Here is a 17,658-nt window from a genome sequence, read left to right on the forward strand (position 1 = left end):
CCACCCACCCCCAACCACAACCAACAACCAAAATGGAACCTGAGTCTGATTTCTGGTAAATTCACCATCTTTTTCTCAAAGAATTCTCAACTATACTATAAGGTAAGCTCTGGGAAATAATTACAAGAATACATATGTCTGTGTTGTGTGCATAGGACAGGAAATCTACCTGAGTTGACCATCTATTGATTAGGGTGGGGGGAATGTATCTGTTGAAGATGTTTATTGAATTTTCAAAAGTATCACACTTTGCTTACCTCTGGCCATGCCACAAGGATTTGAGTTAGGGAGAGTTATCTTTATTATGTATGTACTACTGCTATGAGCACCTTCACACAAAGCTGAATGAAATGGAGAACCAAAGTCACTAGTGAGAAAACTAAGGCAAACTCATAAAAGTTCAAGCAACACTAGTGTGAAACATGCCAGTTAGTATCAGCAGAGTCCAATGCCACAGGCTCCTTGCCAACCTACCTCCTCAGTTTGCGCAGTAGAAGCACAAGTGCTTAATGAGATAAATATTCGGGTAGATGATCTTCTTTTATATCTCTTAAAACATGTCTCTTCTACATTAAGTTCGTTTTTAATATTGAAATTTGCAAATGATGAGTTTTGAATATATGTGATGTGAAACTGCTTCTCTTCTCCCATCATCACTCTTTTTACAGGGAAGCCTGGACTTAACAAAGAAACTCTTGAGTTCCTCCAAGAACTCTTGGAACTCTTGCCAGTCTCTGGACATTACCAGGATGATGGCATAGGTCCCATCAACTCATGGTCTTAAACGGACATTCAATATTTTAGGATTCTTATTGCCCCATCCATCCTTCCATCCATCCATCCATCCATCCATCCATCCATCCATCTGTCCATTGCTCCCTCCCATCAACAAATACTTTTTGAGCACTGACTAGATTCCAGACACTGTGTTAGTTCTGGGGCCTCAGTAGTATAACAAGACAGATGAACTTCTTATCTTCCTAAAACCTCCCCATCCCTATTGCTCATCACACACATACATTACATTATATATATATGCATGTACACCTGCACAATGCTTCACATCAGCCTACATTACAGATAGAATGTAGAAATATTCTTGTTACTCCTAAGATTGGCTCCCGGTGCAAGAACCAGACCCCTACATGTTCACTGAGCAGCAGGCTCCTTATTGCTGACTTTCTGCTGGTCCCTTTTCCCCCTCAGTTCTCAGTTCTTCCCCCTGGCTGGGCCCCGATCTATGCCTACGTTGCTTGGCTTGTATCATCACGCTACCTTTGCCAGGGAAGGGGTCTCTTTGGGGTCTCCAGGGAATGCCTTAGGTCCTCCATTAAAGCAAGCACACAGAGGAGCAGAAGTGTGAATTTTATTAGCCAAAGTTGCATAGTATTTTCAAACACTTCCACTTGTAATATACTTCCATGGGAGTCAAACGTCCCTGGGGGAATGACTTCTCTTGAACAAATGTGTTTAGAACCATCCAAATTTCATATGAGTTGAGTGAGTATGATAGAAATTTTTGGACATGTTTAAACAGAGAATATGTGCATTTAATGACCAAAATGTTTTCCCTGAGTTTCCAGCCTTCTCTACCTGGAAACAATTTGAATACAAGGGAGAATCTGATTCTCTGTTTACTGCACAGAGTTGATTCTCACCTGGCTAAAATTAGCTTTTAAATCACTGGGTTTTATGCCTCTGCAGTGCACTCGGTCCCCTGTGACTGCACAGTTAGACTCGCTCTTACTCCTGCTGATTACCTGTGATTATCTAGCTGGTCAAGTTGTCAGGTGGCTGCCATTAAACACCTTCCAATCTAAAGTAGTTCATCAGCTCTCAAGTCATCCATTCCCTTGATCCTAGATTTTATGCCTACACTGTTTTATTTCCTTTTATAATTGGAGTTGAGTCACCCCCAAATGGATAAACTCTCCTCCCAGGTTCACTTAACGCACCTCATTTAGGATCCTGATTTTATGACATGCCCAGACAAGACCCAAATTAATGTCATGGCAGGAGACTTTCTGTATTTACAATTAGGATAGATTTTCCACTTCATGCAGCACTCCAAGGGACTCTATCCTGCCATTTCAAAGTCAGTAAAGCAGAATGAATGCCTTAGTTTTCCCACCTCTCCTCTTTGGTTTATTTTCTGGTGTTTTGCCAATCATACACTTCCTCAGGTAAGGAACAGAGCTCTTGGAACAGAACCTTCCTCAGAAAAAATTCTCTGTCATCCTCCCAATCACTCCTTTGAGCATCATGCTGGTTTCTAATGTGGCCGCATCTTGATTTTCTGCTACATGGATGGGATGGGGCAAGAGTTATTGTCATTGTCAATGCCAAGCAGAGAGGAAATCCATTAGGGGAGCCCTTTACTGTAACTCCTTTACCATCATCTGAATTAAGATGTGGACTCATGCTGTTACTAATCGATACATGAAGAAAAAAACATGATTTTAGATGCCGAATAAGCCATTAGAGTTTTTCCTGGTTGAAGTAAAATTAAGTTTCCAAAGAGAATTAACCCCTATTGAGAGTTTTACTATATGCTACAATAAATATTCTAAGGAGTTATATGTACCAACTCATTTAATTCTTAAAAACAAACAAAAAACCCTCTGAGCAAGTACCATGATTATTTCCTACTCACAGATGAGGAGGCTGAGGCCAGAGAAATGAACTTGCTCTAAAGCACATATCCAGCAAGTGTTGTGTGACTTACACCCAGGCCTCCGGAAGACTGAACAGGGCTAAAAAATGTTTGCTTCTCATTTATTTTGGTTTGGGTTCAACAACTACCAAACGAATCCCTAAGGGCTCACTTTTGGCTATTAAAATCCTCAAAAATAAGAAACCCTCGCCATCTTTTCGATAGATATGCATGGTTAATATATTAAACATTTGAGAAAAGGAAAAGGAATTTGCTGGATTAAAAAAAAAAAACAACAAGCAAACAAAACCCCTTATTGCTCTGCAACAGCCTGCCTTTTCATTTCAGTCATTTTTGTAATTGTTTTGCTGCCATCTAGTGACCCAAGTGAAAAGTAAATACATACAGGATTTTTGCCTTTTCATTTTCATTTTAAATCTGTAAGTGCTAGCTTAGGAATAGTTTTTAAAAATCATTAAAATTTCTTATATTAAATCTGAAAAGTTTTATAATTTTCATTTTTAAGGATTATTTATTTGAGAGAGAATGTGTGCGTGAGCAGGGAGTTGGGAGAGCGGGGTTGGGAAGAGGGCGAGAAAATCCCAAGCGGACTCTGTGCTCAGTGAGAGCCCAGCAAGGGACTCAACACCAGGTTTGATCCCATGATCCTGAGATCACGACTTGAGCCGTAACCAAATGTCCCATGCTTAATCAACTGCACCACACAGGCACCTGTTTTCTTTTTCTTTTTTTTTATTTTACCTCTTCTCACTTGTTCTCAACTAAAATAATTTTTGCTCATGTCCAGAATTCCTCTTTAGTATCAAATATGAAGACATTCAAAAAGAAAATAAAATCTAATTTTTTTATTTGGTCTCTGATGTGGTTTGGGACTCTATTTGCTTTATAACAATTTTATTTGTGCCAATTTTTTACATGTATCCAAGCCAGTTTATAGCTGATCAATTTCATCCATGTTTATTTAATTACCCAAATGAGTAAAGTTAGGCATTGAAATCTGAAGTTTTGCATATCCTAAGTAGAATGCTTCCCAATGGGAATCCGATGGGAATCCAATTCAAATACTGGATTCATCTACATAAATATTCACTGATTGCACATAAAAAGTTTTGGACCAGTGGTCATGAATATTTACCTTCTCATAAGTATATTGTCTGCCCATTAAAGGAGTAAGATTATATTTGCATACCCTATATTCAGTAAATTCTTATTGATTATGTGCCATTCATAGACTCTTAAGGATACGGTTATCTGAATATTCTGACACACTTAATTCAAATTAGTTTCTGTTCTATGTTGACGTTTAAAAATATCTACAGTGACTACATCCTAAAGAACAAAAGTTGGCAGATGCTGAAACATGTTCAGCACACCTCCTAGCCACGTCCCCTCTACAGGTTGTGTATGCCAGAGGTGCAATTTTTGGGAATTTTATGCGTGATCGTGAAGATGATCCCTCCGTTGAATAAGGACATAAGTGTGGTTTCAATATCCCGATGAACATGTATAATAACTCAGCATTTTGAGTGCAGGGAGAAATTTGAAGTTTTAAGTTGGGTGATAATTGTGAGCATTGACAATGACTCAGAATGGAAGGAAAAATATGTTCCAACAGGAAAGCTGTCACCTGAAGCTAAAGAGAACATTTTCCCAAGGAGGTCTAAAGTAAATAAGATGAGCAAAAACAAGCATTAGTCTTCGTCGTGTAGAGTAACTGGTTATTCAAGAAGATGAGTATTTGCCCTGGGGTTATCTATGTTCATCACATCATTTATTCACCAAATATTTTTGAATGCTTCTAAAGTGCCAGGCACACTACTAGGCAATAAGGGGAATAACAATGTATAAGACTTACATCTGCACACTCATGGAACTCATGGTCGAGGGAGATAGCCTCTCTTGATTGGACGTTTTCCCTTAAAACAGTTCTAGCCTTGTTTAGCTGTTCTTGAATAGGGACCACTATAGCTGGTTTTAAGTTCTACGTTCCTCTCCCACACTGAGTGTATCTTGGGTGCATTTTTACAGTGCTTTCAGCATTACTAAGTATCCTGAGAGAATCAGCTGGTATATTACCACTAATTGATGAAAGCTCCACACCTCCTAATTTCAAGGGATTTAATTAACACATCCAGTTCGCACTGACCAACCTGGTTTTACTTCACCCAAGTGGTAATCTATTAAATAACTTTAGTCTCTAGGGCTTTGTCACATGAATTGACTTCCAGCATCACAGGACTCTCCTGACCCAACATCATTTTCATTCGTTAGGGTGATGAAATTATTGCTGTCATTTTCTAACATAAGTTAACATACTAGCCAGTGATGTGATAAAAGACATATTAAAGGTATTAACTGCAAAGTTAGATTTTATGTCTAAACATATTAAATGTTTTGAAGGTCTCAATGTATGAACTTTTATAGTATTAGACTAGTGCCATCCCAATGCACATTTTAAAAAATAGAAGCATAAAAGCTACAGTCTGACTTGATTCCATGCCCCTAAGTAGGAACCATGGTACTGGGATGGACCCCGGAATCCTAAATCAGCCTTAAGGCTTCTGGAAACCAGTCCACACTCTCGAATATATGGCCACACATCCCTCTTCTCAAGTCTGCTATTTTCCCCCAAGGACCTTCACTGATTCTTAGCCACCCTGTGAGGAATGTAACATCCAATTAAAAGCGGAACCTGTGTGTTATCATCACTCTTCAGTTATAAACATAGACTTATAAACTCTGCCATTTTTAGTTTTATTCCATTACTGCCATTTAGGACCTTTTTCTTCACTAAAAAACACAAGAAAATTTTTTTCATTCATGTCTTTATTAGTTTTGATGATCAGTACAACTGCTTTTACTTCAAGTGCAGCCATTCACGCCTTCGTGTTCTAGGAATTATTATTCCACCCTCAAATTAGAAAGATATCAGAGGCAATTGTTATCTTAATACGCATGCAAAAGAGAAAAGTAGTAAAATTAAAAATAAATGGCCCTCCTTCAGGTAAAGAAAAATGTTACGATAAAGTCAACCATCTTTATGAAGAAGAAATTCAAATATTGGATCAAATTTTTTAAACTATTGGATGAATGTGTTTTCCTTTTTTGACAAACAAAACCAGGTAATCTTTACAGTAGCTAAAATTGTAATAAGTAATGGATCCCTTGGTTTTATTTAAGGATTGAAATGCATCTTTTCATTGCTCCGTGTATATAGACATTTAAGTGCCTTATATTTAATTCAGATTCCTTCCTTCGCTCTGCAATCTTCATACACATCTGCTTCTATATATATAGAATTACTCATTATATCTTTAAGATGGACAACTCAAAATATAGAAAGAATAAAACTGAAGTTCTGTGAAATTTAAGATGACAGAAAAAATGGTGCCCAATAACCATTTTTCTAAAACTTTCCTCTTTCACCTGTTTCTTCTTTGAAACCTTACTAACAATGCTACTTTTATAGGAAAGACGATTATTACAAAGGCCAAATGCTTTCGTATTATCTTGTCAAACATAACTTTTGTTTCTCAATGATTGCACTCTTGCATACATTGCTCAGTGTGGAAAACTGAAGCATACTTGGAGTAAGGAGCACCAAAAGGAGACAAGGAACCAAGCTCTCCAATGGCAAGTTTCCTTTCCTGAAGAGGGCAAGCTCCTGCAGCCTCATTTGAAGGAGGCTTTCACCACCCTGCCCTTGATAGGCTGGGGAGGGCGCCAGTTCCCCACCAGGGGCACTGGGGGTTCATTCTCAGCACTGGAGAAGAGGCTCCGCAGCTTTGCCATCTGCAAGGGACAAGGGAAAGCTGTCAGCATGACGTTCAGACCAAGTGGACATAGGCTACATGTGACAGAAACTTCTGGCTTTTACTTTTTAAAAAAAATTTTTTTAAAGATTTTATTTGTTTATTTGACAAAGAGAAAGAGAAAGAGCGCACAAGCAGAGGTCGTGGCAGGCAGATGGAGAGGGAGAAGCAGGCTCTCCCCAGAGCTGAGAGCCTGAAGTGGGCTCCATCCCAGTACCCCAGGATCATGACCTGTCCCAGGACCCCAGGATCATGACCTGAGCCAAAAGCATACGCTTAACCAATGGAGCCACCAGGTGCTCCAAATTTCCACTTTTAAAACAAGACCAGCAAAAAAAATTAAAAATAAATAAAAAAATAAAAAATAAAACAAGACCAGCAAACCACAAAACCCGTTGGTCCAGAATTATCTGGTTAGCAGTTCCTGCATAATATAAACCTTTTCTTTATTTGTAAAATACATTTTTCTTCATTTTATATAGGATCCTCATGCCCTCTGGTCAAAGTGTTTGCTCCTCCTGAGTTCTGAAGCAATTATTTTAATTTGGTGGGTCAGTATGAAGCATATACTTTATGTAGGAGGGCAATATCAGTGCAAATAATAAGCTTAATTGGCCTTCATTGTAGAAGTTTATGGAGTCTCTTTTTAACAAGAGAAAGAAATTAGTCATGCTGTACTTAAAATTTTAAGAACATTTTTGAAGATTTTTTTTTCTTAAGGGAGAATAATTTAGGAAGTTATCATCAGTACTATATCTCTACATGAAAATGTTTTTAGCTTTCTTAAGAAAACTTCGTTCCTCTTTCAAAATACGTATATGAGTGAACCTATTAAATCTGATATTTTGGATATACTACATGTTGCTAATTGATTTTAAATTAAAAAGAAAGAAGGAAAGAAGGAGAAAGAAGAAAGAAGAAAGAAAGAAAGAAAGAAAGAAAGAAAGAAAGAAAGAAAGAAAAAGAGAAAGAGAAAACACTTCTAACTTCATGAAAAAAATCTGATCTTTTGATAAAAATGATCATATGTACTTGAGCCTGTAACTGGCAGCAATAGGAATACTCCTGTCTTAAGTAAGGGAGACATACTGGTAAACTGACTTTAAAAATAGATATACATGATCTACGGTGTGGATTTCCGAGTTGTCCACTTGCTTTAATCAGTTCTTCTCCATATCCCTGCTCACACATTTTTTCCCAGTCTTTCCTTGAAAGTCTCTTTGACAAATGTTGCAAGGACATTCTTTAGAAGAATACTAAGAAGAAAGGCCTGAGCAACGAGATTAAGAGGTATTGGAAACAGACAGACACTGGAATCTCAGCTCCTCAGCTCAGCTGTGTGATCATGAGCAAACTTAACCTATCTGAACTTAACCTATCTGAACCATGACTTAGGTATCTGTAAAAACTGGAAGAAGAAAAAAAAACTAGAAAAAAATCGTATATAGCTCACAGGGTTGTTAAATCCCTTCCATCAGTATCCTCGTCCCCAGGGCCTGTATTTATAATCTCCTACCAGTGCTTAGCATTTGGAGGGAGTTCCAAATTAACAAAGGCTAATTCATTTTAATGATCTAAACCCTTCTGTGTTTCTAGAGCATAAACTCAGTCACTGTTGAGGATGACAACCACCTTCAATGATCTGTGTTTATCCTGGTACTTTTGGAAGCCAGGTTTTAGAAAGTTGAGCAAACTGGCCCTAATCAACTGGAGCAAACTCTGCAATGTCTAGTCATAGAGCTGTTCCAAAAGCATCTTCCATCTAGCATCTCTATCATACAGCCCCTCAGCGATGCAAGTTCGCCTGTACTCAAGGCTTTGGCCTGGGGCTGTGCTTACCTGGTCGGAGCTCACAGTCATGGGCTCCTTCAGCAGGAGCCACACGATGCACTCCTCACAGGGCGGTGTGGTGAAGGAGCCGTGGTAGGTCCAGTAGTCCCGGCAGGCCGGGAACAGGCAGGATGGGTCAAAATTTGTGAAGGGCGCCTCCTTGCCCTGGTAGAGAGCAGGGCACGGTGAACAGGTGCACCCATACTGCCCACCCCCAAGGGGCTCACCACTTTGTGAGGATGGATTTCAAGTGCAAGAGAGAAAAATGGAATTTTTTTTTAATTTAAGTAGCCCCCACACTCAGCATGGAGCCCAAGTCGGGTCTTGCACTCAGGACCCTGAGATCAAGACCTGAGCTGAGGTCAAGAGTGGGACCTTAACCGATGGGTCACCCAGGCACCCCAAGAAAAACAAAACTCTTAGGCAAAGTTCATGCCTTTCAGAACTAAAAGTCAAAGGAGGGAAGCCAGTTTATGTTATGACTTTGGCACAGTCATTGTAACATTTTATTCCCTATTAACTGTCAGTAGAACTGTAATTGCGCACTTCCCAAGATAAAGAGAACTCACATCTCACTGGAACAGAAATATTTCATATAAGCTAATGCTTAGGTTCTCAATGACAAAAAAAAACAGGCTTGCTTGTATATTATATTCGGAATACTTTTTCTGGTGGTAAAAATAGCATTTGATTAGAACAGTTCCAAAGGCATTTAAAAGGAGGCTGTTAATTAGAAGAGTCTACTGTTAAGATTTAAAATATAAAGATGTCACCCAGGAGAGAGAGGGCAACAGCAGGACCGAAATATTTAGTACTTCTGCACATGTGTGCATGCATGTGTGCATGTGTGTGTGTGTGTGTGTGTGTGTGTGTGTGTTAGGGAGCAGAGGATGACCATTCAACTTCTCTTACAACCACATCATTAAGAAGGTCATTATCTGACAGAGAATTTAATAAGCTGATATATGTGAAATTGCACTAAAAAATCATAAACCACACAAATAGAACAGCATTTGTTTGTATACATTTGCTTAGCATATTCATCAAACTTTGTAACCCTTTAGGTGGAACAAATACACTTGAAAATGTAAAAATAAAAAACGGACATACCCTGCTTTATGTTCTAGGAGGGAACATGATTTATTTTTACCTTTGTCTTAACTTTGTCCAATGCATCCAGGAACAGCTGGAACTCGCCCTTCTCACGTCCTATCTGTAAGTAAATCAAAAGCCAATAATTATATTTTTCCCTTCTCCGTAATTGATGATTGTCTTGGAAACTGACTTTGATCCATCCATCTGCAACTAGTGTTTATAAATCTGCAAGAATATCTTGTACAAAGCAAAAACAGAAGTTTATTTCTCCCCTAAGATCTTAGGGTATATATTTTCTGAACTAAATTTAGATTCCAGGCCTCTGAAGCACAAAACCACAAAATTACATGTTGATTTATTTCTATGTCCTTGACCTTCCCTGCAGTCATTCTACTTTTTTTTATTTTTTTTATAGAATTAAAGCTAGGATGGATTCAATGTATGTAAAACTAAATTTATTTTCTTCCAGTACAGACCCTCTCCATTTCCTGTTGCATTGCATTCAATCACTGAAAATGACCCAATGAGTTCAGGACATAAAACAAATTAGGTTATTCAAAAAGAAAGAAGCTAGATTTTCACCTCTGGCTTAAAATCTAGATTATGTTACCGCTAAATTCATGTGTTAATGACACTAAGTCCACTTTAAACTAAAGTTGGCCCAACAACACACACATTCCATGTGCTATCTTAGCCTGGGATCATGTGAGTGGTAGCCACCCTAAGCTGAGGGGACGTCCAGCCAGGAACTTGGCATCACAGTGGTTCCCAACATGGGCTTTTCTGGTTTCCAGTGCAATCGAAATAGAGTAGCGGGAAGGGATAATGAAACAATGCTGCTTTTGCCCTCCCCAGCCCTGTAACAAGCTCCTTCCAAGGCTCTGTCTCTGTTGCCCCTACACACACTCACACACTCATTCTTGAGAGAATTTAGAAGACTTAGGGGCACTGACATATGGCAAAAGATACACTTAGAAGGAAGGGCTAAATATTTTGAGCTGACTTTACCAGACATATCTTGATTAGTTGAATGAGTAATGACATTCATTCCTCTCTCCCCTTTAAATAAAAGGAAGGAATGAAACTCATGCTATCCTAACCACGGATAAGGAACAAAGTTTTGACAGAGAAACGTGGTCAATTTTTACCTTACCTTCAGAAAAATACCAACCACAGCTATCCCGTCAGGTTGCTTGAGAGCTTCTCCAAAAGTGTTATACTTTGGATTCCAGTGAACCAAATGAAGCTGAAACCACAGAATACAGGTTATGAGGTAAATTTCTCGCGTAAGAAAATGAGTATAAAATTATTCACAATAAACCTGATAATTTTACAAATCTAAAGTTGCCGAGCGCTCTCCTGGGAAGTTGATAGAATTCTAAATATTAACAGGCACTATTTTGGTGACATTTTTAATGGTTCAACTGAAAAGTGTATAAGACTATTACAAGTACATCTAGAACTTTGTAATAAGCAGTGAGGCAACACTGAACTTTTGTTAAACTAATTCAAAATGTAGTTTCGTACAACATTACTCCTTTTTCTAACAAATCAAACCATGAAACGCAGAGTGATAAGCAAGAAGCAGATAACATCCTAAAGTTACAATCTAATTGGGAAATAGGGAGAACAAACAATAGTAAAATTCTTGGGCATTTTCATATTTTCCTCCTTTTAGCAGCCAGTGGTTACTGGTGGTAACCTAACCTTAATGTAGAACACAGATACCAGCTTTTTTTTTTTTTTTTAGGTACCAGCTTAATTAGTCAAACTTCTCACATCGAGTTACACAGAATGGTAAGAGAATACAATAGTTCACAGCAGTCAAGAATATTGTATTCAAGACCAAAAGTGTTGAGATAATCCCATGCGAAAGGCCAAAGAGCAAGCCATGCCCATAGTTGTAAGGAATACACCAAACGTTCCCCAATTTCAGGGGGAAGTGATCCAGAGGGCGCTGTCAATCGTTTATTTATCCTGTCACTGGCTTTCTAGATGAGCTGTAGAAAAATGGAATGATCCTAGTGAAGTACTTTGGGTCTCCTGGAGTTTCATTTAAGCTACCTCAGCATGCTGCTTGAGGGAGTGAACTCAAGTGTCTCGGAGGTCCCTGTCCCAGCCCCTATGTTGGTGGGAGCCTAGGACCAGAAAAGAGTGTGGCAGTAAAAAACTGGAATGATCCTCACCTCTTGGGCATTTGTCACCCTTCACAGGCTTAGCTTTAGAAAAACAGTATGCGCTAGGTTTGTCTTCTGTCCCTGCAATTTGCTGCCTTCATCTCAGCTACAAATCATGCTTTTCTTTACTGGGTTAACGGAGACAGTAGTATTTGCTCATATTAAATTGTAAGCGTATCTATATTTACCTATTCACTTGTGTGTGTGTGTAAATATATACATATATACAATCATACACACTTATGTATGCACACCCTTCATTAAGAGACTAGAACAAGAGCATTAGCCAGAACTTCTAAATGCTATTTTTAGAGCACTACGTTCTTATAAAAGAAGCAGCCAAAGGCCCTGGACAAGATGATAAATTCTGGGGACCCCTGGGTGGATCGGTCAGTTAGGCAGCCAGCTCTTGGTTTGGGCTCAGGTCATGCTCTCAGGGTCTTGGGACAGGGCCTCATGTAGGGCTCTCTGCTCAACGGGGCGTCTGCTTCAGATTCTCTCCCTCTGCCCCTCCCTGCTCTCTTGTGATCTTGCTCTCTCTAAAATAAATAAACCTTAGAAAAATAAAAAGGTGATAGACTCTGAAGCCCACCTACATAAGGTAGAGCACCAGGTTTAGCACCCAGCTCTGTGACTTTGTCATGTAACTTTTCTGTGACTCAGTTTCCTCATCTGTAACCCATCTCATTGAGTTGCTGAGAGGATCAAATGAGTTAATATTTGGAAGCACTTAATAAATACTAGCTATCCTTATCTTTTCTGTTCTGTTCAGGACCTTGGCTTTTTTTTTTTAATTATGAAACTACCATCCAATTTCTTAATATAACCTTGACAATTTTCATGCATGATACTCACTCACCTCCACTCTTTCAATCGTCTAGCCTAGAATATGCTTAAACTACTACAGCACTTTTCACAACCTCAGGCTTGAAGGAAGGGTAGTGGATGTGACTTTTTTGTTATTTTTCACTTTTCAGTTTTCATTTGGGAGGCCCAGAGTGGGTCACGGCCATTCTTCCTACCTCTGCTGCATACTTGACTCCATCCACGGTGTGCTCAGAGCCGTGATCATCGGAGGCGCCCCAGTGAAGATGGAACTGGCGAAGCCGGTAGGGTCCAGTGAGAGGACCACCCCTCAGCACTGTGAGTCAGAGAAGCTAGGTCAACGGTGAATTCATGCTTCTTTTAGAGTCCTACTTTAAACAAGTTCTCTTATAGCCAAAGTTTGAAGGGCAAAAGTGGTCAATCTGCTGGGTAGATGATACTGTTCTCAAGCACACTGGTCTCTTTCTCATGAAGTCTTGGGATATATCAAAATAAATTATTTCTCTTTTCTGTCTTGTTTCGTTTGCTTGTTTTATTATGTTTAAAATGTCAATATAACATCTATGATGATAAAATTAAAACAAAAGATGGGCAATAAGGATGTGGACAGTCAACAACTGAGTCAGTTGTGTGGTGCGGTGAGAAGAACATGACAGTTGAGAGCCAGACAGATGGAGGTTCAAATCCTAGCTAATTGTGTGATCTCAGGCAAGTTGCTAAACTTCTCTGAACCTGTTTTTGCTTCTCTATGAAGGTGATAATAATATCAACCTTTCAGAGCTGCCGTGAGGATTAAATGAGATTAAGGACTTTAAAGTGTTCATCACATTGCCCAATACACGAATCCCTGAGCAAATGTGAATTCCTTCCCCATGTCTTGCCTCCAACTCCACTCATCTTTAAGACTACAAGCAAGAGCTGTCGTCCACATCGAACTTAGGCTGTGTCTATTCAAATGAGGTAAAATGAAAAATTCAGAAATTTCTCAGGGAATTGATCAATGTGGATAACTAGACTAGATAATTCTTGGCAGCATTAATTTCTTTAGTTTGTTGTCCAAATACTTCAACCCATCACATTATTTTGATCTCACTTCATTCACCTGGAGAATGATTTAGAGGTCCAAATATTTTCTGCAAGACATTGGAAATTATGCAAAAATCCTAAAATCAAGATTTAGCAACATAAACTAGATCAAAATAGAATTCAGAGAATAACTATTCCAGAAAGGATTGACCAACTATTGGTGCTGAAAGGGCACTGAAAGCCACATACCATAAATCTAAAACAATAGAGCTAGACTTGTATGAGCTTGGTCATGTAGAAATAAGTGGTTTGATTCATGGCATTTTTCCAGTCCAAGCACTAGAACAGTTATTTTCTGGACATATGAGTCCAACTTAGGATAATTCATATGGAATTGTCCATATTTTGCAAGCAAAAATGGTATTTTCATGTGGTTCAACATAATAGGTACTATTTATTTTGTTGCTTATCCTTCAGAATGGAACTTGATTTAAAGGGACAAAGGGAAAAAAGTAACAGCAATATGAAATTTTATTGTTTGAGAAAATATAAATTTCTATGATACTCATTACTGGGAGCCTCCTAATAAGTAGAGATTATGACACTCTTGCCCCTTACTATAACATCCTTGGGAATATTCATTTATATATATATATCAATAAGGATAATTTTAACTTTTTTATAAATGTGGTTGTAAGAAAATGTATTCTTGTACATCAAGCACCAAAATATTAAAGATAGATTCTTTCTTACCTCATTTACAGTGAAATGAAGGATTTCTAAGCCTGCTTTTATTTCACTGGTTTGCTTAATAATGTAGTAAAATAAAGAGTCTTTTAAAATGTGATTTTTCATTTTCGTGCAACACAAATCACTACTCATGAAATTGTCAGATACTTCAAAACCACTTGCCAAAAGGATTAATCAAATGAACCCCACTGAAGCATTGAAGGCAATCTTCCTGACTCATGCAATGACCTCATTCTCTCCCTTGGATTGGCCCCTACCCACACACCAGGGAGAGAAAGTGCCTACTTTGGGTTTTTTTCCAAGTTCCTTGCTTTGTAGAAAGGACTCTCTACCACATGTGGGAATGGGAACCTTGCTCTCCAGACTGTGGTCAGAAACCTCAGGTGCAGGCCATCCAAAATGACATTCATTTGGACTCATCGCCTTCTTATCAAGCCGCATTTCAAGAACTCATTGCCAACTTTTAGCTTGGGCATGGGCCCATTTTGCAGCAGCGAAGTTGACCAGGTTAGAGAGAGAGGCATTCCTATTCAACGCATGAACATAATTCTTCATGACTAGAGCCAAACAGAATGTCATCTCCATTTTCAGAGATGAAGGGACCCCTCTTCCCACTAATTCTGTTACTGTATCCTAAGTCTAATTTTGCCAATATGGACATTGGAAATGTCCGTGGGCCTTTACCTAAGCGTCATACTTACTTGACCGATCATAAGTATCATCAAACACAACCCTGCAGGTCTTCCCATTGTTCAAGATGGTCTTGCAAGAGCCAGGATCATAAGAGGCTGACCACGGCAGCAGAGAAGGGTCATGCCTGATGTCTTTAGTATGCAGTTCGATGGGCGACTGGTTGTCTCCCTTGGCAATGGGGTAAAGTTCATGCCAGTGGTCAGGACCTAGGAAATCAAGTTGAGGGGATTTATGTATTTGGTGGCACGTTCCAAGTTGTCTTTCTAACTGACCAAATCAGCAAAATACATGGAGGCTAGTCTGTGCTTATGAAAAGGTCTTGGATTTCAGCTTGGGCATGCCAATGCTCAGCATTTAAGACCTTTTCATAGTTTCCTTAATACTATACTTAGAAATATAAAGCATATCCCTGCTTGCTCAAGAGTAGAACCTCAAAGGCTTATTTTTGAAATGCGCTGCATCACCCTTTTTACCAATGCCATCTTCTACCATAAAGCTGGAATAAAATACCCTCAAAGCTGTGGTATTCAAAGCTCACCCCTATTTCTTTTACCACTGGGTGAGCAGAAGCCAGCAGGCAGAGCAAGGATTCTGAAGCCACCACCAGGCTCAGAGAGGTTAAGTGCTTGCCCAGTAGCTCAGGAGGAGTAAGGAACAATCAGAACTGGACCTGGCGCGGAGGGGGGGGGGGGGGGGGGTCCTGACTTCTCAGTCAGAGGCAGTGTGACCCTGGGCACTTCTGTTGCTTCCAGTGGAAGTAACAAGGGCTCCAGGGAGAGCTAAATGAGATAAAGGTAAAAGGGCCAGCCCCTTAAGGCACTTGCTAGGTGCTCAGGCAATGTTGGTTTCCTTGGACTCTTCCCAAAGTTCCCCACGCACTCCCTGGGGTCGCGTACTTTCCGTGCAATGCCAGGGGATCCTCCGGCAGCATCCGGACCAGGGCTGGGGCAGCCCCTACTCACCGTTGTGGCTGGCGTAGCCCCACTCCTTGGCCATGGTCGTCTCCGCGGGCCCTGGGCCGCCGCTCCCTCCTCTCCCGGGCTTCGCGCAGTCCCCGCGGAGCGCGCGCCTTTTATATAGGGCCCCCGCACCCGGCCCGGCCTTATTAGGTCAGCGGGGGTGGGGCAGGGGGGCTAAAGTGGATTGGGGTGGTATTTGGGAGGCGGGGTGGGGGAAGCCAATGAATTCCGAGAGCTGGACAGCTGTCGGGCAGGGAGGAGGGGGGCGGAAGGAGGGCCCCCAGCCCAGCCCAGCCCAGCCCAACCCCCTCCCCGGGAACCTGGGCTCGCGGCTCTCCTAGTCTCCCTCCCGCCCCCCCAGGCCGCGCTGCTGTCCTAAGGGGGGCGCCGCCGACGTGCACAAGTGCGGGCGACTCTGGCCCCATCCTCCCTCCCTCCCTCCCTCCCTCTTCCAGGCCTTTCGGGGCTGTTCCTGCAGGAGACCCGGGCGGCAGCTCAACTCTGCAGCCGGGGGCATTGCAGCCTCGCCTCGAGGTCTGCTTCCAGCGCAGGCTGCTTGCTTGTCTGCCCGCGGTCCCGGGCGCTCCGGGGACTGGATTCCGCGCCAGCGATCCGGTTACGGTAGCTGGAGAGAGCACGTCTGTTTGCCTGACCCGTGTCTGACTCCCTTGCAGGCAGCTTGTAAAATCTTAGGAGCAAGAGGATGGGGAGCAAGAGGCCGGGAGGGACAATAACCTTAGAGAGATGGACAGTGACGCCCTGTCCTTGGTACCGCGCCAGCAGCAGGTCCCGACCCAGCGGGTCCCTTGGGTCTGCGGGCCGCGGGGCCCCGGGAGCGGGGTGCACCCCAGGGTACCCTGGAGCAGCAGCCCGGGTCTGATCTGGCCCTGGCGGTGGGGGCTGCACCTCTGCTCACCAAAAGTCAGGACATTCTAGAGGGTTGGGAGGCCACAAACATAAAGCAGGGCCTCCTCCTCCAAGACCTAATGAAAGATCAGAAGAAAGGGAAGAGGAAAGGCTTCCAGAATTGCTGGTGTTTTTTTTTTCCTCTTCCCTTTCCAAGTTGTTTTATAAAATGATGACCCATGCAAAAGGAGAATGGAACTGGCACACATACCCAATGCACACATGACAGAGAGAAATTCTTAAACGTCTGCGTATGGTTTACATTGAAGAAGTCAGTGTGGCAGATATCTATAACTCTAAGAGTAGGTTGCAAAGTTTCTTCTTTGTTCTAGGACGGTAATGATTTTTATTTATTTAAAAAAAAATACAGCAAAGAGACACGAGCCTAATTGCAGTGCTATCTTGAATAAGCTTGCAATATACGTTTCCTTAATTACTTTGACTTTTCTGGATGCTAGTATGCGTATTTGGGGACTACTGAACTTGAAAAGGAAATCTCTCATCATGGTAAAGATAGCTCATCCCCAAGGCATGTGGAATGACTGACCACACTCATAACCTGGACGCCAGGGGAGTCACTCCCCAGCGTATTTTTGTAGCCAGGGATCATTTGATCCACACAATAGCAATGTGGAATCAAGAACTGAGATAGTTCGGAAAATCCAAGCAAACAGCAAAGCAAATGCCCTTCGACTCTGAGCTCAATTATGTCCGCGTGGGATCAGAAAGCCTGCAGATGTAGGACATCTGGGGTCAATTTTCTGCTTTACTGTGATAATGTGGTGCTATGGTTTGTGGTTAATGGAGGTGTTTTATATTTCTTATTAAATGCATAATCATTTGTGTCAGTAAACTAGGATCTGGTTTCAATTCATCGAACCAGGATAATCTCTCTTTTTCTGGTATGTGTG

At 41.0% G+C, this 17,658-nt stretch overlaps 1 protein-coding gene across 1 annotated transcript; it reads right to left on the reverse strand.

Annotated features, from left to right (window-relative positions):
• Positions 1-5,414: 5,414 nt before the first annotated feature.
• On the reverse strand, positions 5,415-15,970 carry CA3 (carbonic anhydrase 3). The gene is made up of 7 exons (XM_041769362.1): positions 15,845-15,970; positions 14,891-15,088; positions 12,611-12,729; positions 10,565-10,657; positions 9,467-9,529; positions 8,326-8,481; positions 5,415-6,466 (listed from the first exon to the last, which is right to left on the reverse strand). The coding sequence occupies exons 1-7, from the start codon at positions 15,876-15,878 to the stop codon at positions 6,347-6,349; spliced, it is 783 nt and encodes a 260-aa protein (XP_041625296.1). The 5' UTR covers positions 15,879-15,970; the 3' UTR covers positions 5,415-6,346.
• Positions 15,971-17,658: the final 1,688 nt, after the last annotated feature.

The sequence above is a fragment of the Vulpes lagopus genome, chromosome 9 (genome assembly GCF_018345385.1).
Source record: "Vulpes lagopus strain Blue_001 chromosome 9, ASM1834538v1, whole genome shotgun sequence".
NCBI classification, from domain to species: domain Eukaryota; kingdom Metazoa; phylum Chordata; class Mammalia; order Carnivora; family Canidae; genus Vulpes; species Vulpes lagopus.